The 15,826-nt window shown below is 36.6% G+C and overlaps 2 protein-coding genes and 1 long non-coding RNA gene across 4 annotated transcripts; all 3 read right to left on the bottom strand.

Moving 5' to 3' along the window:
- Positions 1-1,322: 1,322 nt before the first annotated feature.
- LOC113289362 lies at positions 1,323-4,810 on the bottom strand. Of its 2 annotated transcripts, XR_003330978.1 has the most exons (7): positions 4,337-4,810; positions 3,504-3,862; positions 3,170-3,249; positions 2,940-3,083; positions 2,200-2,404; positions 1,813-1,850; positions 1,323-1,645 (listed from the first exon to the last, which is right to left on the bottom strand). It is a non-coding gene; the product is annotated as an uncharacterized LOC113289362 (long non-coding RNA). The 2 variants fall into 2 exon arrangements; XR_003330977.1 differs by lacking the exon at positions 1,813-1,850.
- A 1,914-nt stretch (positions 4,811-6,724) lies between these two features.
- LOC113289360 lies at positions 6,725-10,345 on the bottom strand. The gene is made up of 10 exons (XM_026538598.1): positions 10,034-10,345; positions 9,745-9,930; positions 9,054-9,653; positions 8,403-8,885; positions 8,148-8,209; positions 7,949-8,057; positions 7,743-7,822; positions 7,263-7,595; positions 7,094-7,147; positions 6,725-7,017 (listed from the first exon to the last, which is right to left on the bottom strand). Exons 1-10 carry the CDS (start codon positions 10,148-10,150, stop codon positions 6,990-6,992), a joined length of 2,052 nt encoding a protein of 683 aa, XP_026394383.1. The 5' UTR covers positions 10,151-10,345; the 3' UTR covers positions 6,725-6,989.
- Positions 10,346-10,481: 136 nt separating this feature from the next.
- On the bottom strand, positions 10,482-13,652 carry LOC113289361 (probable thylakoidal processing peptidase 2, chloroplastic). The gene is made up of 6 exons (XM_026538599.1): positions 12,720-13,652; positions 11,763-11,831; positions 11,611-11,679; positions 11,421-11,507; positions 11,236-11,303; positions 10,482-10,904 (listed from the first exon to the last, which is right to left on the bottom strand). The coding sequence occupies exons 1-6, from the start codon at positions 13,413-13,415 to the stop codon at positions 10,784-10,786; spliced, it is 1,110 nt and encodes a 369-aa protein (XP_026394384.1). The 5' UTR covers positions 13,416-13,652; the 3' UTR covers positions 10,482-10,783.
- Positions 13,653-15,826: the final 2,174 nt, after the last annotated feature.

Genomic DNA, 15,826 nt, shown 5'->3' with positions numbered 1-15,826 from the left:
GAGTAAAGATCGAAATCGAAAAATCGAAGCTCAACAAAAACAACAACAACAGTGAATGAAGATAAATTGAACACAAACTTATTTGTTGTTCTTGAATGTAGCTTCGTCCTCTCATCAGATCTAAAAACTAGTGAATGAAATCAACGAAAAAACGAACGTGTTGTTCTTCATCTCGTCTTCAACACAGCAAATTAAAAATCAATGCACCTGTTTGTTGTTCTTCAATGCAACAATTGTGTGAAGAAAAAATTCGAATTATGACGATTTCATATCATGAAGAAAAAATCGTCGGAGAGCAGAGAGAGGAAAATAGAAAATCTTATTTGATTTTATGTTTCTGTATAAAAAAAATTATAAATAGTGGAGGTCAAGTTTTTTAAAGCGTGAAGCGTTTTTAGTTTTTAAGAAGCGAGTCGTATATTGAAGCGTCGTTTGGTTGACGTTTGAAGCGTCAATGAATAGTTTTAGTTGTTCTTAGGGGGAAATGTAAATTTAAGAAGATAATCTTATATAATTAATATATGTCCAATTATCATCAAAAACCCAGCCGTGGCTCAGTGGTTTAGTCCTCTATAAGTGAATCCTCTCCCTCACCTCTATCCTCTATAAGTGACGGGCAGGTGTGGGGTTTGAATCCCCTCTCACAAATTTGCATTTTCTTATTTTTCTTTTACAGTTTTAGGCGGGACAATTCAAATTTTTGAAGCGTATATGAAATCCCTATACATGGGGTAGCGAATAGAGGTTTAGGGAATTCCCAACCTCATTAGACATGGCAATTCCCCTATTTAATGGTACAAATCCCTCATTGGAGATGGTCTTAGCAGTGCGGCTATATGTAAGGAATTCACCTATTAAGTTGGGACTCTGAATGTGGTAGTGTGATATGTCATGTGTTGCTGGAGATTTGACTCCCTAGAAGATTTATCTTTATTTTCAATTATCAGATCTCTTAGATTCAGTTCACAGATCTTCTGTATTGCAGTCTACAGAAGTTAATTCTCTGAACTATGGGTTATTCAGGTAGGACTCGCCCGTTACTGCTCTCCAAAACAGTTCATCATTCTAGACGTATATATATGAACCTTGAGAATAAAGTTGTGTCACATTATTATATAATGATGCAAGCAAAAGGGATTTGCAACCTATGTTGTCAAAGGTGAGCTAGGCGCACGAGTTGAGCAAGGGGGGGCATAGCTGATAAAACTCCCAAGGGGCAAAATTGTAAGCAATTGTATTCCTTTTATTTTTTTTCTCTGGGCACCTAGAATGCCTTCGCCTAGCCTAGCGCCTGACAACATAGTTTGCAAGTGACAGCAAAAGAAACCAAGGGAGCAACCTCACGTTATAGGTTTGTGATGAGCTTGTTTTGCTTACAATGGGTCCTGAAAGGATGGGTGTGAGAAAGAATGAACCTTATCCACCAATTATCCGAAATTTGATTGATATACTTGCAGTGAAGTGCCTATCATGTGCAAAACCATAAGCATGTCATTTGAGAAAATACGTAGCTATTTGTCATGTACTTCTTGATTTGAGCCACAAATTCTACATCTTCTCATATGTCTGCAGATTCTGCTCCTTCTCGTCACCTTCTTCTGCTGCTCCTCTCATCACTGATTTTTACAGATCTCACTCAGTCCTACTATTGAAGAAGAAAAAGGCAAATTCAGTAGGAAAAGAGAACAAGAATAGAATTGGTACCTAATGATATTTAATAATTCGAGGATTATGAATTAGGGAGGCATAATTAGAATAAAAGAATCCATGTGGGTAACAAAAAGCAAAAACACAACCAAGTAGAGTTCCTACCACGTATTGAATGAAATTGCTTCTCACCAAGGATCCACCTAATTCATAAAGATTTCGAATAAAAGAACTTAGGTTATCAGTTTCAGAGCTTAATCGGCAGACACGTAACTGTCTCAATACTAAATCATCTGCCGACCAAGCTTGATGTTCATCAGAAATGATTTCAGACGCCAAAAGGAATAGAGATGTTACTTGCTCACAGCTTACGCTGCGCCTAAAATTCTCAACTTTCTTTTGTTTTAACATCAAATTTAAGGAATCTCCCAAAACCAAGCAAAATAGTTGCTAATTATACAGATGGATTGGTAGGGTTGATTCATTGTGGAGAAAGCTTTAATATATATGGTTTCTTAAGAGCAACAAAAGGAAAAAAAAACGTATATATACCTGATCCCAAGCCTGAATTTGTGATCTAAGCTGCATATGAAAGAGGACCTGCATATGACTTGGCCAGTTTTGTTTTATCTGACACTAAACTAGCTTGAGCAGGTCGTTTTCCCAATTGGGTAGAGCTCCCGTGGCACAAAAAGAGCTTTGCATGTCGATCACCGGCCTTCTTAATTGACCATGCGTCTCCAAAGTGACCCAGAAACTACAAAAGACAAACATAGAAAACCTCAGCTTGAGTTTTACTGCCACACCGAGAAATAACCATTAAGACCATATATATTTAGGAGGAAAGAGTTTCCTAGTATTTTAACTTGATGAACATCAGAAACAGGCCCTTCTAAAGTTTGAAAAGTGAAAACGTGTTAGGAGAAGGAAAATCATACAGCACCAACAAGGCTATTGCAGGTAAATAGGAAAGGTAAACATGAAACTTGAAAACTTAGGTAATAAATAATAACTTAGACTATGCATTTTCACTTCAAGAGAGATTATTTGTCTAACTTATAAAGCATGACAGCTCAACCAACTGAATGTTCCCTGAGGAGGGATTCATCATGTAGATTGGTGTCACATACTCAGAAAAGATCTATTCGAACAAAGTTTCAGACCCTGAGAAGATTTTTTGACCAAGGAAAGTTTAAAAAATTAAGTGTACAGGTGAGGACAAAAGGGGCAGAGAGGCTAAATCTATATTTATACTACTTGTTTCTTTCACATCTTAATAAGGAAAAGCATACCTTCACAAATGTGCTCGACACTTCTTCTCTGTCGGTGACACTAGCGCTATTATCAGGTCCAGGAATTATGTACTTCTCTACCAACGAATCTACATAATGTGTCCTATTCGGATCTGGCTGAATAGATTCCAATTGTATCAAATACTGCAAGTATCCAAGGAACACATTAACCATGATCAACAATTAAAGCATGGTTGAGGAACTATTGAAAAAGAACAACAGAGATTTACCTCCAATACCGATTTCAACAATTTTATTTGTGCTAAAACCAGTCAAGATATCGCTTGGACATATAAATGTTGCCAACAACCTGCAACAGTAAATTTTACGAGCAATCATGTTAAGCAACGGTAATGTTAACATATTTGAACAGTATACACAGCAAATAAACTAGTATTAGTTGATGGTTACAGAGAAGTGCAGTGGAGAAGACATGTGTAAGGCAAAAAGATCTTAGGAAGATTTAAGAAGTAACAAGCACTATAAAAATACACCAGATAATATGTATACAGCTATGGTGGAGAAAAGACATATTAGTGAGATTAGAAGGCAGGTAGATCTTACTAAGACTTATACAGTAATATTAGAAGGAAGTGATTTGCTCGTCTCCCAGAGGATATATACGGTCATGTAATGGTTATGGAAATATCCATAGCACCCTCCATATGGTTTAGATCATTACTGTCCATGCATTGTACAAGAGCTTGCAACAGCTCTGGCCAGCCAACAATTCCTCCTTGCTGAACGACAACACTTATAACTCCCCCCACTGTAGACCTAATGTGCCTATTTGATGCTCCCAGACTATGAAGCATCTCTGACTTTATGTACTGCTGAAATGAATGAGACGTTAATCTGTAAGCACTTTTCAAGTTATTCTTCAAGAGCAGACCAGCTGCTTGTCGTATTTCCACAGATATACCCTGCAGAAGAAGATTGAAAGCAAATTTTCACACCAAAAGTGATGAAAAATAAACAACGAAATACCATATAAGAAACTCTTAAAACCACCTCACATAGAACCTGATAAGACAGTTTTCACGCGCTTTTCAACAGAACTACCTATATATGACCTATTTGCCATATTTTTATAATAATTACAAAGACAATAAAAACAAGTAATGAGTTTTATCAAAAATCTCAAAACTCATATTCAACTGTCATTTGTCAAGCAAAAACTTGAATATGATGACGAAGAGCACCAAAAGCTAAGAGTTATCGCATCTTACTTGCAAGGCCATGAAGTTAACTAGACAATTTGGTAACATCTTTGAAACCAGATGACAGATGACATCTACTGTGTGTTCATTATTTGTTTCAAAAAACAATAAGAAACCATGACAAGAAGAAAAGCAGTTTCAAGCAAACACATATAGAAGCTAAAACTGAAATAATACCTGAGCACGGGCAATAATGTAAGCAAGATAGTTATTGAAATCCGGTAATTGAGAAAAATGTTGCAGTTGTTGCCTACACCAAATAAGAGGTGAATTCGGAGATATTTGTTTTTGGAGTAAACTACAGATCTCTCTAACACCATCTTCTTGTGGTTGCCACATCATAGTATCTGCTCCTCCTGATGATTTTGAAACACTAGCCATATTCACTAACAACAGTAGTTGTGATTCTGGAAAAAACCCTTAAAAAGAATCTAGGGCTTCTCTATCGGATGAAAGAAATTTAAGGCGAAAGAGAAATTGCGTAAAAGAGCAAGAAGAAGAATTAAGGCATGCTGACAGGAAAAACACAGAGAGAGTCAGGGAGACTAGGAATGAAGAGGACGAGATATCAATCTCGAAGACTCACTTTGTTAGGAGAAGAAATTTAGGGTTCACTGTTCATGTCTCTTTGTTAATAGAAGTGTTGATGTCTTTAGGGTTCACTCATTTCTCTCTGTTAATAGAAGTGTTGATGTCTATGTAATTGATTTGGTACAGCTTCAAACTGATCGGTACAGCTTCAAACGTGTTAACCGTTAGAATGGGAAAAACCGAGAGATCCGAGCATTTGGAAGGGTGTTGCAGCAAAATTTCTATACACCCATGGGACAGCAGAAGTTCAATAGAATTGTTTATGGTGGTTGCTCCAGGCCCGGCAATGACCTTATGTGAAGAATGATTTTTTAGGGACCATGATTTTTTTGGACACCATGGTCTTATTAAGCCAACCCTCTCTATACTTATAAGGAGTGTCCTACACATTTACCTTTTATTTTAATTTAAATTAAAGCTAACGTAATAACTATATAAATCTAATCATATACATCTAATCTAAATGAATTTATTATCGAAATCAAAATCAAAAACAAAAATAGGAGGGGAATCGAAATTTTTTAGTTTTGGGAACAAAAATATTCTCTTGAGAAAAAATGTTCCTCGTTCGATTGAAAATTATTCTTTTCTCATGTTTCTTCTCTTCTTCCACATTACTTCTAATTGAATACATATCATCAAAATAGGATTCATATGGAAGTTACAGTCCGTTGTTCGGTTAGGACGCATTTCACAAAAATCCTAGTTTCTTAACCGAACTTCCTGAAAGGAAGAACACGAAGAACAGTGCGGTTCAATAGGATTTAAAGTTAGGTTACCGAACTGCGAGTTCGGTTGGTTCGCAAAAATTTCTAAAACTAGTAAGTAACCGAACTCTACCCATAATACAAAAAGAAAAAAAAAACAATGTAACCAAACTGTGTTATTTTTCCCATTATGTTGTGTTATTTTTCCTACTATGTAGAGTTTCAATTTAACTTAACTTGTCCCACTATGTTCGGTTTGTTCGCAAAAAATCTTGACAAACCGAACTCTTCACTAACTGCATACATGTGGAGTTCGGTTAGATATGCTGTTGCGTTAAAGTTTGTCAACCAACCGAACATGACTCTGTAAATCTATAAACAAAGTTCGGTAACATGTCTGTTAACCGAACGACTAAAAACCTCCATTAAAGTGGGAGTTCGGTAACCTGCGTGTTTGGAAAAAGTAACCGAACTACACTTTCAGATGAGTTCGGTAACCTGTTTTTCACATAAGTTAACCGAACAAGCCCAAATCTATACTAAAAATTTACATTTTTTTGAAAATTTGGAGCAATTCAACCAACATTATCTAAGTTTGATGTATACCTGGGTACCCAAATACTCTTCCTCCGGTTGTGGTTGGTAAAATCCATCGTTTTTCATGTTTTCCTTCTTCATCTTCTTTAACTTTACTCTCTCAATAATTCAAATTCTTTAAAAAAAAAAAAACCATCTGATTTTTTAATGCCACTAATTATCTTTAACTTAATCATTACACTAACTAATCATTACCCAAAATTAATCAGGAGAGTAATTTAGGTATTAATATAAATATCTAGATAAGAGGTGACCTAGATTTACTTTTAATGTCTTACCCAAAATAACACCATGGTCCCCAAAAAGCCCATGGTCACCAAAAAATCGTTCTATGTGAACTATGTCTGCAAATAGAAATGTCAGTCTTTCAAGCCCACTCATCCTTTTTGGATAACTTGATAACAGAACTCTTCTTATGCGGTGTCTGACCACGAAAATAATATTTGTTGTTAGTTGTTTTGTTTCAAGCCCACTCATCCTTTTTACTTCTTTTGCACTCAAAATTCTTTCGTTTACAACCAATCCATAATCCATTCTTGTTGTTTTGTTTTCTTTGTTGTTGCTCATATTTGTTGTTGTTTTTTTATTTCACCAAGTACTGATAGTGCCTGCATTGTAATTTTTTTAGCCCCCTATTTTGAATGTCCGGCTCCGCCACTGCTTCTAAATGTTTGACAAAAATCGGCAACTGTATTTAAGAACACCTTGTCTATTCTGGTACTTGATTATACAAATTGAATAACTAGAATCATCTGGGTTTTATTTTCAAGCTAACATACTTCAAAACTGAAATCTATTGTAGTCGGCTGGGTTTTCGTTATATATGTAGAACGAAAACACCATGTAAAATCATCCAGGCGAGTGGAGAGTAAATTAATCTTCCTAACAACGTTGAGTGGAGACCAGCCAAGTTGTTGTGGTTTATCGTTTTGAGCTTAGGCCATCACTTTGATCAGAGACCTCCTGCGTGGAGTAAAACATCCCATATACGATCAGCTAAACCACAATCAGAAGCGAATCATAGGAATCGGTCTCCTACCTTTTACGGTTAGATTCCTCTTCGTGGTGGCAGAGTTCCTGAAATCTTTTGAAACTGCACAAAGAGGAAATCTAAATTTAATGAGAGTTATCCTTAGCTGAATTAAGAGCCATCTGTTACCTACAAAATGCATGAGCCCACGGGACTAAATAAGATATTGTGCACTTACCTTCTAAGAAGTGGAGCAGGATTATATGGAAACAAATTCTTCTCATGAAGACTTCTGATGGATCTTTCGAGAGAAAGCAAACACTCTTTGGCGTCATTATAAACAGTTACTCTCATTTGATTATCATCCCTATTGACAAAATTTTGGTTTCTTCTACAGTGCTCAATATCCTTCCTCGCTTCTATTGACAATGATGGGGTTCCAATTTTCCCACAAGAATATGCACCTTCCTTGTGAACCTTACATTTCTTGGTGGTAGACTGACTTGTTTCAACACAATGAAATGGATACTCCACAAATGCTTGCCATGAGTTGCTAACTGTACGCAAGCACCTGAATAACCACCCACAGGTACAGAAAATAAATATATCAAGTCAAACAAGTGTGGAGTACAAGAGCACCAAATGGATTCCCTTATCGTCGAAATTTTTAAACTGAAAATCGCGTACTGTAAAAATTACAAACTCTTGGCAGTTATACCGTAAGAGATACTTTACACAATTAACTCCCGTGTCTTTCGAAATGAGGTAATCGAGAAGCACTTGGTGATCATATTGTAACTGTGAAGGAGAAGAGGGATACAATAAGTAGGCAGGAATACATATATGCCGGAATACATGGATGTGATGCTCTCATCTCAAAAGATACATGTCAGCTCAACATGTCAATAGATGTGATGGACTCACCTCTGAGAGGAATAGATGGAAAAGTTGTACAGGGTTTAGTATGTTTGAAAGATGATAGAGGATCTCCTCCTCTATTTCTGACGAGGCCTTGCCTTTTCCAATGTGCACCCTGCAAGTGCGAGCGTTGTACAAATGAGTAAACCAAATATCCGCCCAATCTGAATATGTAAAGAAATTATGAAGGAAATCATTCGCTTACACTCGCATGTCGGGGAAAGGTATACTCCATAACTGCAAGAGAACTTCGAACAGAAAGTCATCCTAGGATTTAGCGAGAAAAATAATTTTCCATTAGACAACATTAACTACATCTTATAAACTAAGAGAATGCAGTTTCTTCAAATTCAGTATAAAATCACTGATAAATGGGGTCAATTTTCTGAACAAAGCTATAAAACAAGGTCAAAAGCCTTATAATATTTCGAGATTTGATCCAGAGTAAAAAAGGACACACCTCATCAATAAATAGCCGCAAGAAGGATAAAGCAAAGGTCCTACACTTATCCAAGTATATTCCACCATCCATAATTATCTCCGTAGATACATGCCTCTGTAGCCACTCAGAAAGTGCTGACCAACCTTTCTTCTTATTGCAACACTTCTGCGCATATTGCATCTCATGGGTCAAACAAAAATTTGACGATGGACATGAGCATTTCACATCAGTTTCTTTACTAAGGCTGATCAAATTGAAAGAGCATCTCAGGAAAAGAAAAATGGCTTGTCTTTGTAAATGTGGCGTACATATCTTATGCACTTTTCCACACACAACATCAGTCTGAAATGGAGAACCTTCGAGACTATCACTCTGGCCTATCTGACGGCCAGAAATGGATTGGTGAAGAAGATCACCGCAGTATTCTCGAAGCAATTGCAACCACATAATAAGAGTGGAGCACTCCCATTGGATTAGTGAACTTAGTCTGACCATTAGCATCTGAAGCACACATGTCAAAGACCATGATTAGATTATTTGTGCAAGGATACATCATCGCATGGATCACCAATAATATAATTAAATAGGATCAACAGAACTGAAGAGCCCAGCATTCCCTTAATGAAACATAATATAATGTAATCATATAAACATTACAATAACACTTACCAGTATCTTGTGTCTCAAGTACTGAGAACCAAACATATAGTTATAATCTCCTTCCTTGTAGTAACACGAGTCCAAAAGCGTGGGAACCAATATGGCTATGTAATTAAGAAAGCGGTGCTTATCCAAGGAACCACCACCATCTTCCACGAAACTGCTTTGCTGAGATAAGGAGCATAAAAGTTGAAGCAGGGCGCCCAGAAATAGGAACCTAGATTTCTGAGAACAAACTTTTCCATGGCCAACGGCATTCGACGTAGATATCCTTTGTGCTTCACTAATCTTAAAATCGTTCAGAAAATCCCATGAAATATCCATAAGACAACAGCTAACAGCATGGACATACATCTCCATAAGTTCATCGTCATCATCTTGATTTAGACATTTCAAGATACTACGTAATACTTGAATTACACAAGCCACTGTTAACCAATTTCCATTTCTGGATGCTCCTCCTTGTCCAGTCAAAGACAAAGTAATTGTATAACCATCTAATTCATTGTCTTCAACTGTTGGAGCCAATAATTTGTTTGACTTAATAGTAGAAATCCCTTGTTTCAAGCATACACACAAATATTGAAGAAATCGACCCCATTTCTCAACCTAGAAAAATACTGTCATATTGTTAGACAAATGAGCAAAAACCTAAGATAACCACCAAAAACCTAGAAAACTATCCTGGTTACAGACTTACCGATGTAGTGAGGAGGTCGGATATGAGCACCAGAAGATTACTCGTTGTTTGTCGAACAAATTGACTCTCAACCGTCAATAGTTTTACCAACACAGAAACGATGTTAGCTAAGCAATTATGACCATGATCCTCACCGTCTGGATTGCAATTGTGGAGATTCTCCCAGCTACGAATTTCTTTTGAAACCTAATTCGCCAAGAAAATTAATTGATTAGTATGAAGATAAGAGTATAGACTGTATAGAAATGTAGAGAAAGTGAAGAAGCATTAGGGTTTTAGTGTAATGTACCTGAGAGAGAATGATCATAAGATTCTTCTCCTTTTCTTTCGTTACACTGACCGTGTGAGGAAGGAGAGAGTCGCTGATGAGTCTGCAGAGCTGCGCGCAATCAGAATTGCAACCCATTCTCGTAAACTTTTGGTCGAAACTCAAAAGCTATACTCTTCCCTCTTTTTAAATGGTCGCAGCTGTCTGACTAGGAACTTGCTCGAATGTCTGACCATTTGCTTCATCATCTTTGGATTCTTCGAAAATCTGACTTGGTCTGAGTCAGATAAATGGTTTAAATGTGTCCAGCAGCAGTGGACATTTGGGCATAATCAGACATTCAGACTTCATTCAAGGAACACTTACAAAATGTTGCCCTGTAGGGGATATTTTTATGTGACGACCCAAAAGGACTGGGATTCAATTTAGTCAGACACATAAATCTCAGAATCAAGTCGGGAGTAGTTGCAGGAAACAGAAAGGAAAAATATTTTATCACTTGAAGAAGAGGCATCCCTTTTCTATGTTATCATTTCTTAAAACACCACAAAAAAAAGGAACAAAAACAAATAAAATCATACCGATAAACAAAGGCGAGGTTTTACTCTCTTTTTTTTTTACAGCTTCTGTGTTCAAGGGGAAAAATGAGATTTGAAGAACAAAAAAATATACTACATATCATCTTCTGGATGCTAGGATTTCAAAAATCCTGAATCAGAAGGCCAAGCCTGCATTCCCCCGGGATGGAACGTTGGAGTCTCAAAAGGCAGGTCAAGAGAGACAAACAGCAGTCTGATCTTCGAGCGGTTCACAAATATTGTTTGACATATTTGGAGGAGACCAATACCGAATTGCTGATCTTCCGACAATGTCTTTGATAGGAAGAGGACCCCTGAAGAACATAACAATAACATCCCAGTAGACCAAGTCAGTAAATCTGAAGAACTATTGTACCTTAAGAGATACCATATATAGCAGGCTTTTGATTTGGCCTTATCTATAGGAAATTGGGTATTCATTAGTTTGGTTTTATGATTATTCATAATGGGATAGTAATATGATAGTCACAACAAAAAAGGTGGCGTGAAATAATACTTTCAGTGGCAAAACCAGAAACCCCTTGGTACCATGAATACCAAGGTAGTACAAACACATGCTAATACAAGTCTATATCCTCAAGCAGATGATCTAATCCAGTATTTAGAAGTTTGGAATCAACTCACCAATTATGCGAGTCAAAACTGTTGTTGCGATTGTCACCCATCACAAACACATAGCCTTCAGGGACAAGCTGCATCAAAATAACAGAAAGCGTGAAAAACAAACAATCAGAAGAAGTCGAATCAACAATAATGTCAATCAAGAACTCCATTTTTCAAGTCAAATTCAACGAGGAAGAAAATAATACCACTGGAGCCATTTCATATTCAAGTGGCTCTAGAACAAAATCTTCACGCTGAACAACCCCATTCACCAACAATTTCCCATTATGAACCTATGAGAAGCAAACCAAAAGCACGCAAATACTCACCCTTAGATAATAACGAGAAATGGCTATAGAATGATAGAGACTCAGCTTATAACTAGAGGCAACTGACCTCAACATAGTTCCCAGCCGTGGCTACTATTCTTTTGATAAACATATCAGCTGAACTATAACCAATTTCCTGCACAAGGTATCTGAGTAAAATAATCTACAAGGATAAACATTTGATATGGTCAGGACCAGTTTCACAAATTTAATCTGTACCTGCAAGATTCGAGGAGCCTTAAATATCACTATATCCGCGATGTTGGGCTTTCTGAATATGTATGAAACCTGTATTAAAAGTGACAAGCTCAATATTAAAAAATGATGTACAGGCAATATGCCCCTCTCTGAAAAAAGAGTATTTGAAAGATGTGGTAGAACTTGAGCACGTGTAGTAATATGTTATTACAGCAAAGCAAAAAATAACAAACTTATATTTAGTAGCTATACTAGGGATTTGAGAATAATTTTCAAGAAACAGAGACTTTCCCAAATTCCACTGTAAGTCACAACTCATAAGCATACATTATTATGTTTTCTAACATATACTTATTTTACATGTCCGAACCCTGGTAGACAAGAAGATGATACATACCTAGCAATTAGGCATGTAGAGATGGTTATCTCTCTGATCGCTCAGAACTCCGTTGCATGTAAAACCAGAAGTTCTGAAAACTGAAATACTACAATGAACTTTTGAATGAACTACATTTGACATGATTAGTGGGAGATGTCAAACATGTACTTTGTCTACAGATGCATTTTCCCACCATGTTCAAGCTCCAAAAAGGAGGGTTGCTATGTGTTACTTATCGAAAAGATAAAGAGTACAGATTCCTTGAGCCACAAAGGACCCATTTTTTTCTGTTATTCACACTGAGAATACAACTATGTACCTCAAAAACCAAAGTATGAACACTTAGACCATGAACTCATGGAGTAAGCTATTATACCTCAAAATCCAAAGGAAAGAATTCATATGTTACACTCTATATTATTGTCCTTACTCTTCGACATGCAAATAACACAAATATGAGAGAACTGTATCTGTTTCCATGAGAATGAACAATGTTTTCAACAGATTGTACTCACTTCCGAATTAGCACATGTAATACATATATCTACTCGAGTAATAATATCAAGTTTAAAACCACAACTATAACACATGTAAGGTACCTTTTCCGCTAAAATCCGATCACCAATGGCCAGAGTTGGATGCATAGAACGTGAAGGAATCGATCTGGGTTCAGCCAAAGACGATTTAAATAAGAAAGAAACTGTCAATGCTGTGGCGACAGCCTTTGCATCATTAGCCCAAAACTTCCCCAATTTCGAACACCAATTATTTTGTGCAACATCATTTTTATAATTAACTTTAGAAATTTCCACAGAACTTTCACCATCACCACCACGAGAAACATTAACCCTTTTGTCTACAACATTACTAACAGAACCAGGAAGAAACTCATTACAAGGAAGCCATCTAGTCACCTGGAAGAAGGGAAGAAATGACGTCGCTTTCAATCCAAGAACTACTCCAGATGTTGAAACCCCCAAATCCTTCAAACCGATAGAACCACCAGAACTAGATAATTTCATAATGGTAAACAAACTAGAAAGAATACAAGAATTAGAATTCCCCCCGAAAACATTCGTTGCAGATGTACTGTAACTCGATGTTGATGCCCTAGACCAATTTCTTGATCCGAATTTTGAAATATCATTATGGAATTTTTCAACTGATGTTTCTGGAATCGGGGATTGAACGAGAGGAGACTTAGATCGTTCACGATAATCTTGAATAGAACGAACGACGCCAGCTCTTTGAGTAAAGTAGTAGCGTGAATAACTCATGGTACCTTTGATCGCCATTACTGCAAATCTTATTTCTGTATTCGATGAAGAACCCTAGATTTTGAAAACTATTTGAAAGGAATCGGGGAATTCGTGAGATTAGAATTTGAAGTGCAGATTAAAATTTGGGATTGAAATTGCTATTGGAGATTTTAGGGTTTTGGAGGAAAATACAGAGAGTTCCCTCTCTGGGAGAAACATTCCAGAGAAAAAGGAAAAGTCGAAAGAAATAAAATCTCTTTCCGAAAGTAGTAGAAAAATCAGAAAATCGTAACGGTTTCCGGAAGCTTATATGATTATGTCACGAGTAAAATACGACCACACAACATGAAACGGGCTGCTTTTAACAATTTTGTTTCGTGAACAATTGGCGTGGGTGACCGATGATGACCTTGACTTTTTTTTAGTTTTTTTTTTTCTGAAAAGCATCTACCTTGACCTGCCGCGCGTATTTTTCTTTTTCTTTTTTGGCATAACGGATGGAAAACGGGTTCAAGAAAGTAATCTAGAGCGACTAATGAAGGTCGAAGATCTCTCTTCGGAACTTCGACCAGATTCGACTGATGGTCTTTCTGTTTTATCTCAAGGTTCTGTTAAGTGGATCTTTCCTCAAGAAAAGGATTATGAAATGATTTTCATCGTCTAATCAAAAACTTGTGGTTATCTCTTTATTGGGAATCACGAATTTTTTTGCAATGACTTATTTGTTTATTATCAATTTCTTTGTTATTTAAAAAAAAATCTTGTTTTGATTTCCAATGGAATGCTAATCATTTGTTCAGGCAGTTGCAGATGTCCCCTTAGCAAGTATTACTAGTGGTGGATTTGGAAGCACTAGTGCTCAGTACTCCTTTAATAGTGGTGTTCCTCTTTTAACAGTTTTGTACATACTATCATTTCTAAGTCGTGAATATCTTTGAGAAAGGCGTGTTAGCAATAACAGTGGTGTTGTTGGGAAATTTACTTGCTCCCATCAAAAATAAAGTGTTTTTTCTCAACTCTCTCAATCAGCTGATCCCAAACAGCAACAACAACATTATTTCTTCCGTGAATGGGAATCTAGCTCATAGATCTGTTCATATCAAGGTCATTATAGTAAAAATGCATTCAAAACAAGCGATGTTGTTGGCCATTCTGAATTTTGAATTGTTTCCCTCTAAGTTAAAGCCATATATTTTTCTGGATACTTCTGTCAGTTACCAAAGTTACAGGCATTTTATCTTTGGAAACTTATCGTTGTTTATTCTTTCATAAAACCCTAATACCAAGTTCTCACATTAATCATTTAGAATTTTCAAGAGATTACAGACAATTCTGCAAAATGGATTCAAGCTCCCAATCTCAAATAGCTTCTATCACCCATAACATGCAAAGAGCATCCATTGGTGGAAGTTTTCCTATTCCTACAAGAAGAACTCTAATATCAGCAGAGGAAATTGATGCGGCGGCTTCCAGATAGTCAAATAGTCTTATTGGAAAAATCATAGCCCATGATGCGCTTGATATTGAGGCTATCAAAAAAGACTTTGCAACCAAATGGAGAAGGTACAAAATTTTTGAGATGAAGACTATGGGTACAAACCTCTTTGTATTCAAGTTCATCAAGAAAGAAGATGTTGATGTTTTAAGTAAAGCCCCATGGATTATTGTTGATCATCTCTTGGTCCTTCAAGTATACGACTCTGACACTTCATCAGCTAATTACAAGTTCACCCATCAAGTTTTCCAAGTGCAAATTCAAAAATTAGAGCTGGAACATCTTGATGAGTTTATTACTGAGAAAATGTGTGATGAAATTGGAAGGCCGGTTGAAAAATCTCATATTACATGAAGGAAAAAAGTGGGAAAGACTGTGAATGCAAACATATAAGTTTTTTTAAGAAACCCAATCAAAATAGGCACTTGGCTGCTAAATTCCAGAAAAGAAGAAGTATGGGTTAGATATCGTTATGATAGGTTGCCAAGGAAAATATGCACCAAGTGCTATGTCATAATTCATAATAAAGAAGAGTGCACAAATTTAGCTCATCAGCAAATGATTTTCAAAATGGAACAAGTATTATGTGGATCATGCTCATCTCTTGAACAAAAACCAGCAGCACCAGCAGTCTCCAGAAAGAGCAAAGGTTTTATGTCGCAGTCTGGAAATTTTACCGACACCTCTAATGGGCTTATTGTGTTTGAGCCATCTGAGTTTGAAATTGGACCTGTTGACCCAATTAACTACGGTTAGCGTAAAAAAAAAAGTGAAAACTACAGGGAGACCCATTCTCCCTGATGTTTCTACTGTGAAACCCACGCTCCCAAAACTACAGGCGCGCACCCAAATTCTGGAAGAAAATTATTCTCAAACCCAAAATATATACAATTCTGTTTCTGTCTTTTTTTTTTTCTTCTTCTTCTTCGTCTTTCTTCTTCTTCTTCTTCTT

Source organism: Papaver somniferum, chromosome 6 (assembly GCF_003573695.1).
Source record: "Papaver somniferum cultivar HN1 chromosome 6, ASM357369v1, whole genome shotgun sequence".
In the NCBI taxonomy this organism is placed as follows: domain Eukaryota; kingdom Viridiplantae; phylum Streptophyta; class Magnoliopsida; order Ranunculales; family Papaveraceae; genus Papaver; species Papaver somniferum.
The sequence above is the reverse complement of the archived record's forward strand: the minus strand, read 5'-3'. Positions and strand labels throughout refer to the sequence as shown.

Excerpts from the sequence above, each read along its gene's own strand:
- LOC113289360 (XM_026538598.1), bottom strand. The coding sequence starts at position 10,150 with ATGGGTTGCAATTCTGATTGCGCGCAGCTCTGCAGACTCATCAGCGAC. Across the intron at positions 8,886-9,053 it reads ACTTGAGACACAAGATACTG|ATGCTAATGGTCAGACTAAG; the intron begins GTAAGTGTTATT and ends TGTGTGCTTCAG. Across the intron at positions 7,596-7,742 it reads TGTGTAAAGTATCTCTTACG|GTGCTTGCGTACAGTTAGCA; the intron begins GTATAACTGCCA and ends GTGGTTATTCAG.
- LOC113289361 (XM_026538599.1), bottom strand. The coding sequence starts at position 13,415 with ATGGCGATCAAAGGTACCATGAGTTATTCACGCTACTACTTTACTCAA. Across the intron at positions 11,680-11,762 it reads AGGCTCCTCGAATCTTGCAG|GAAATTGGTTATAGTTCAGC; the intron begins GTACAGATTAAA and ends TACCTTGTGCAG. Across the intron at positions 10,905-11,235 it reads AGTTTTGACTCGCATAATTG|GGGTCCTCTTCCTATCAAAG; the intron begins GTGAGTTGATTC and ends TATGTTCTTCAG.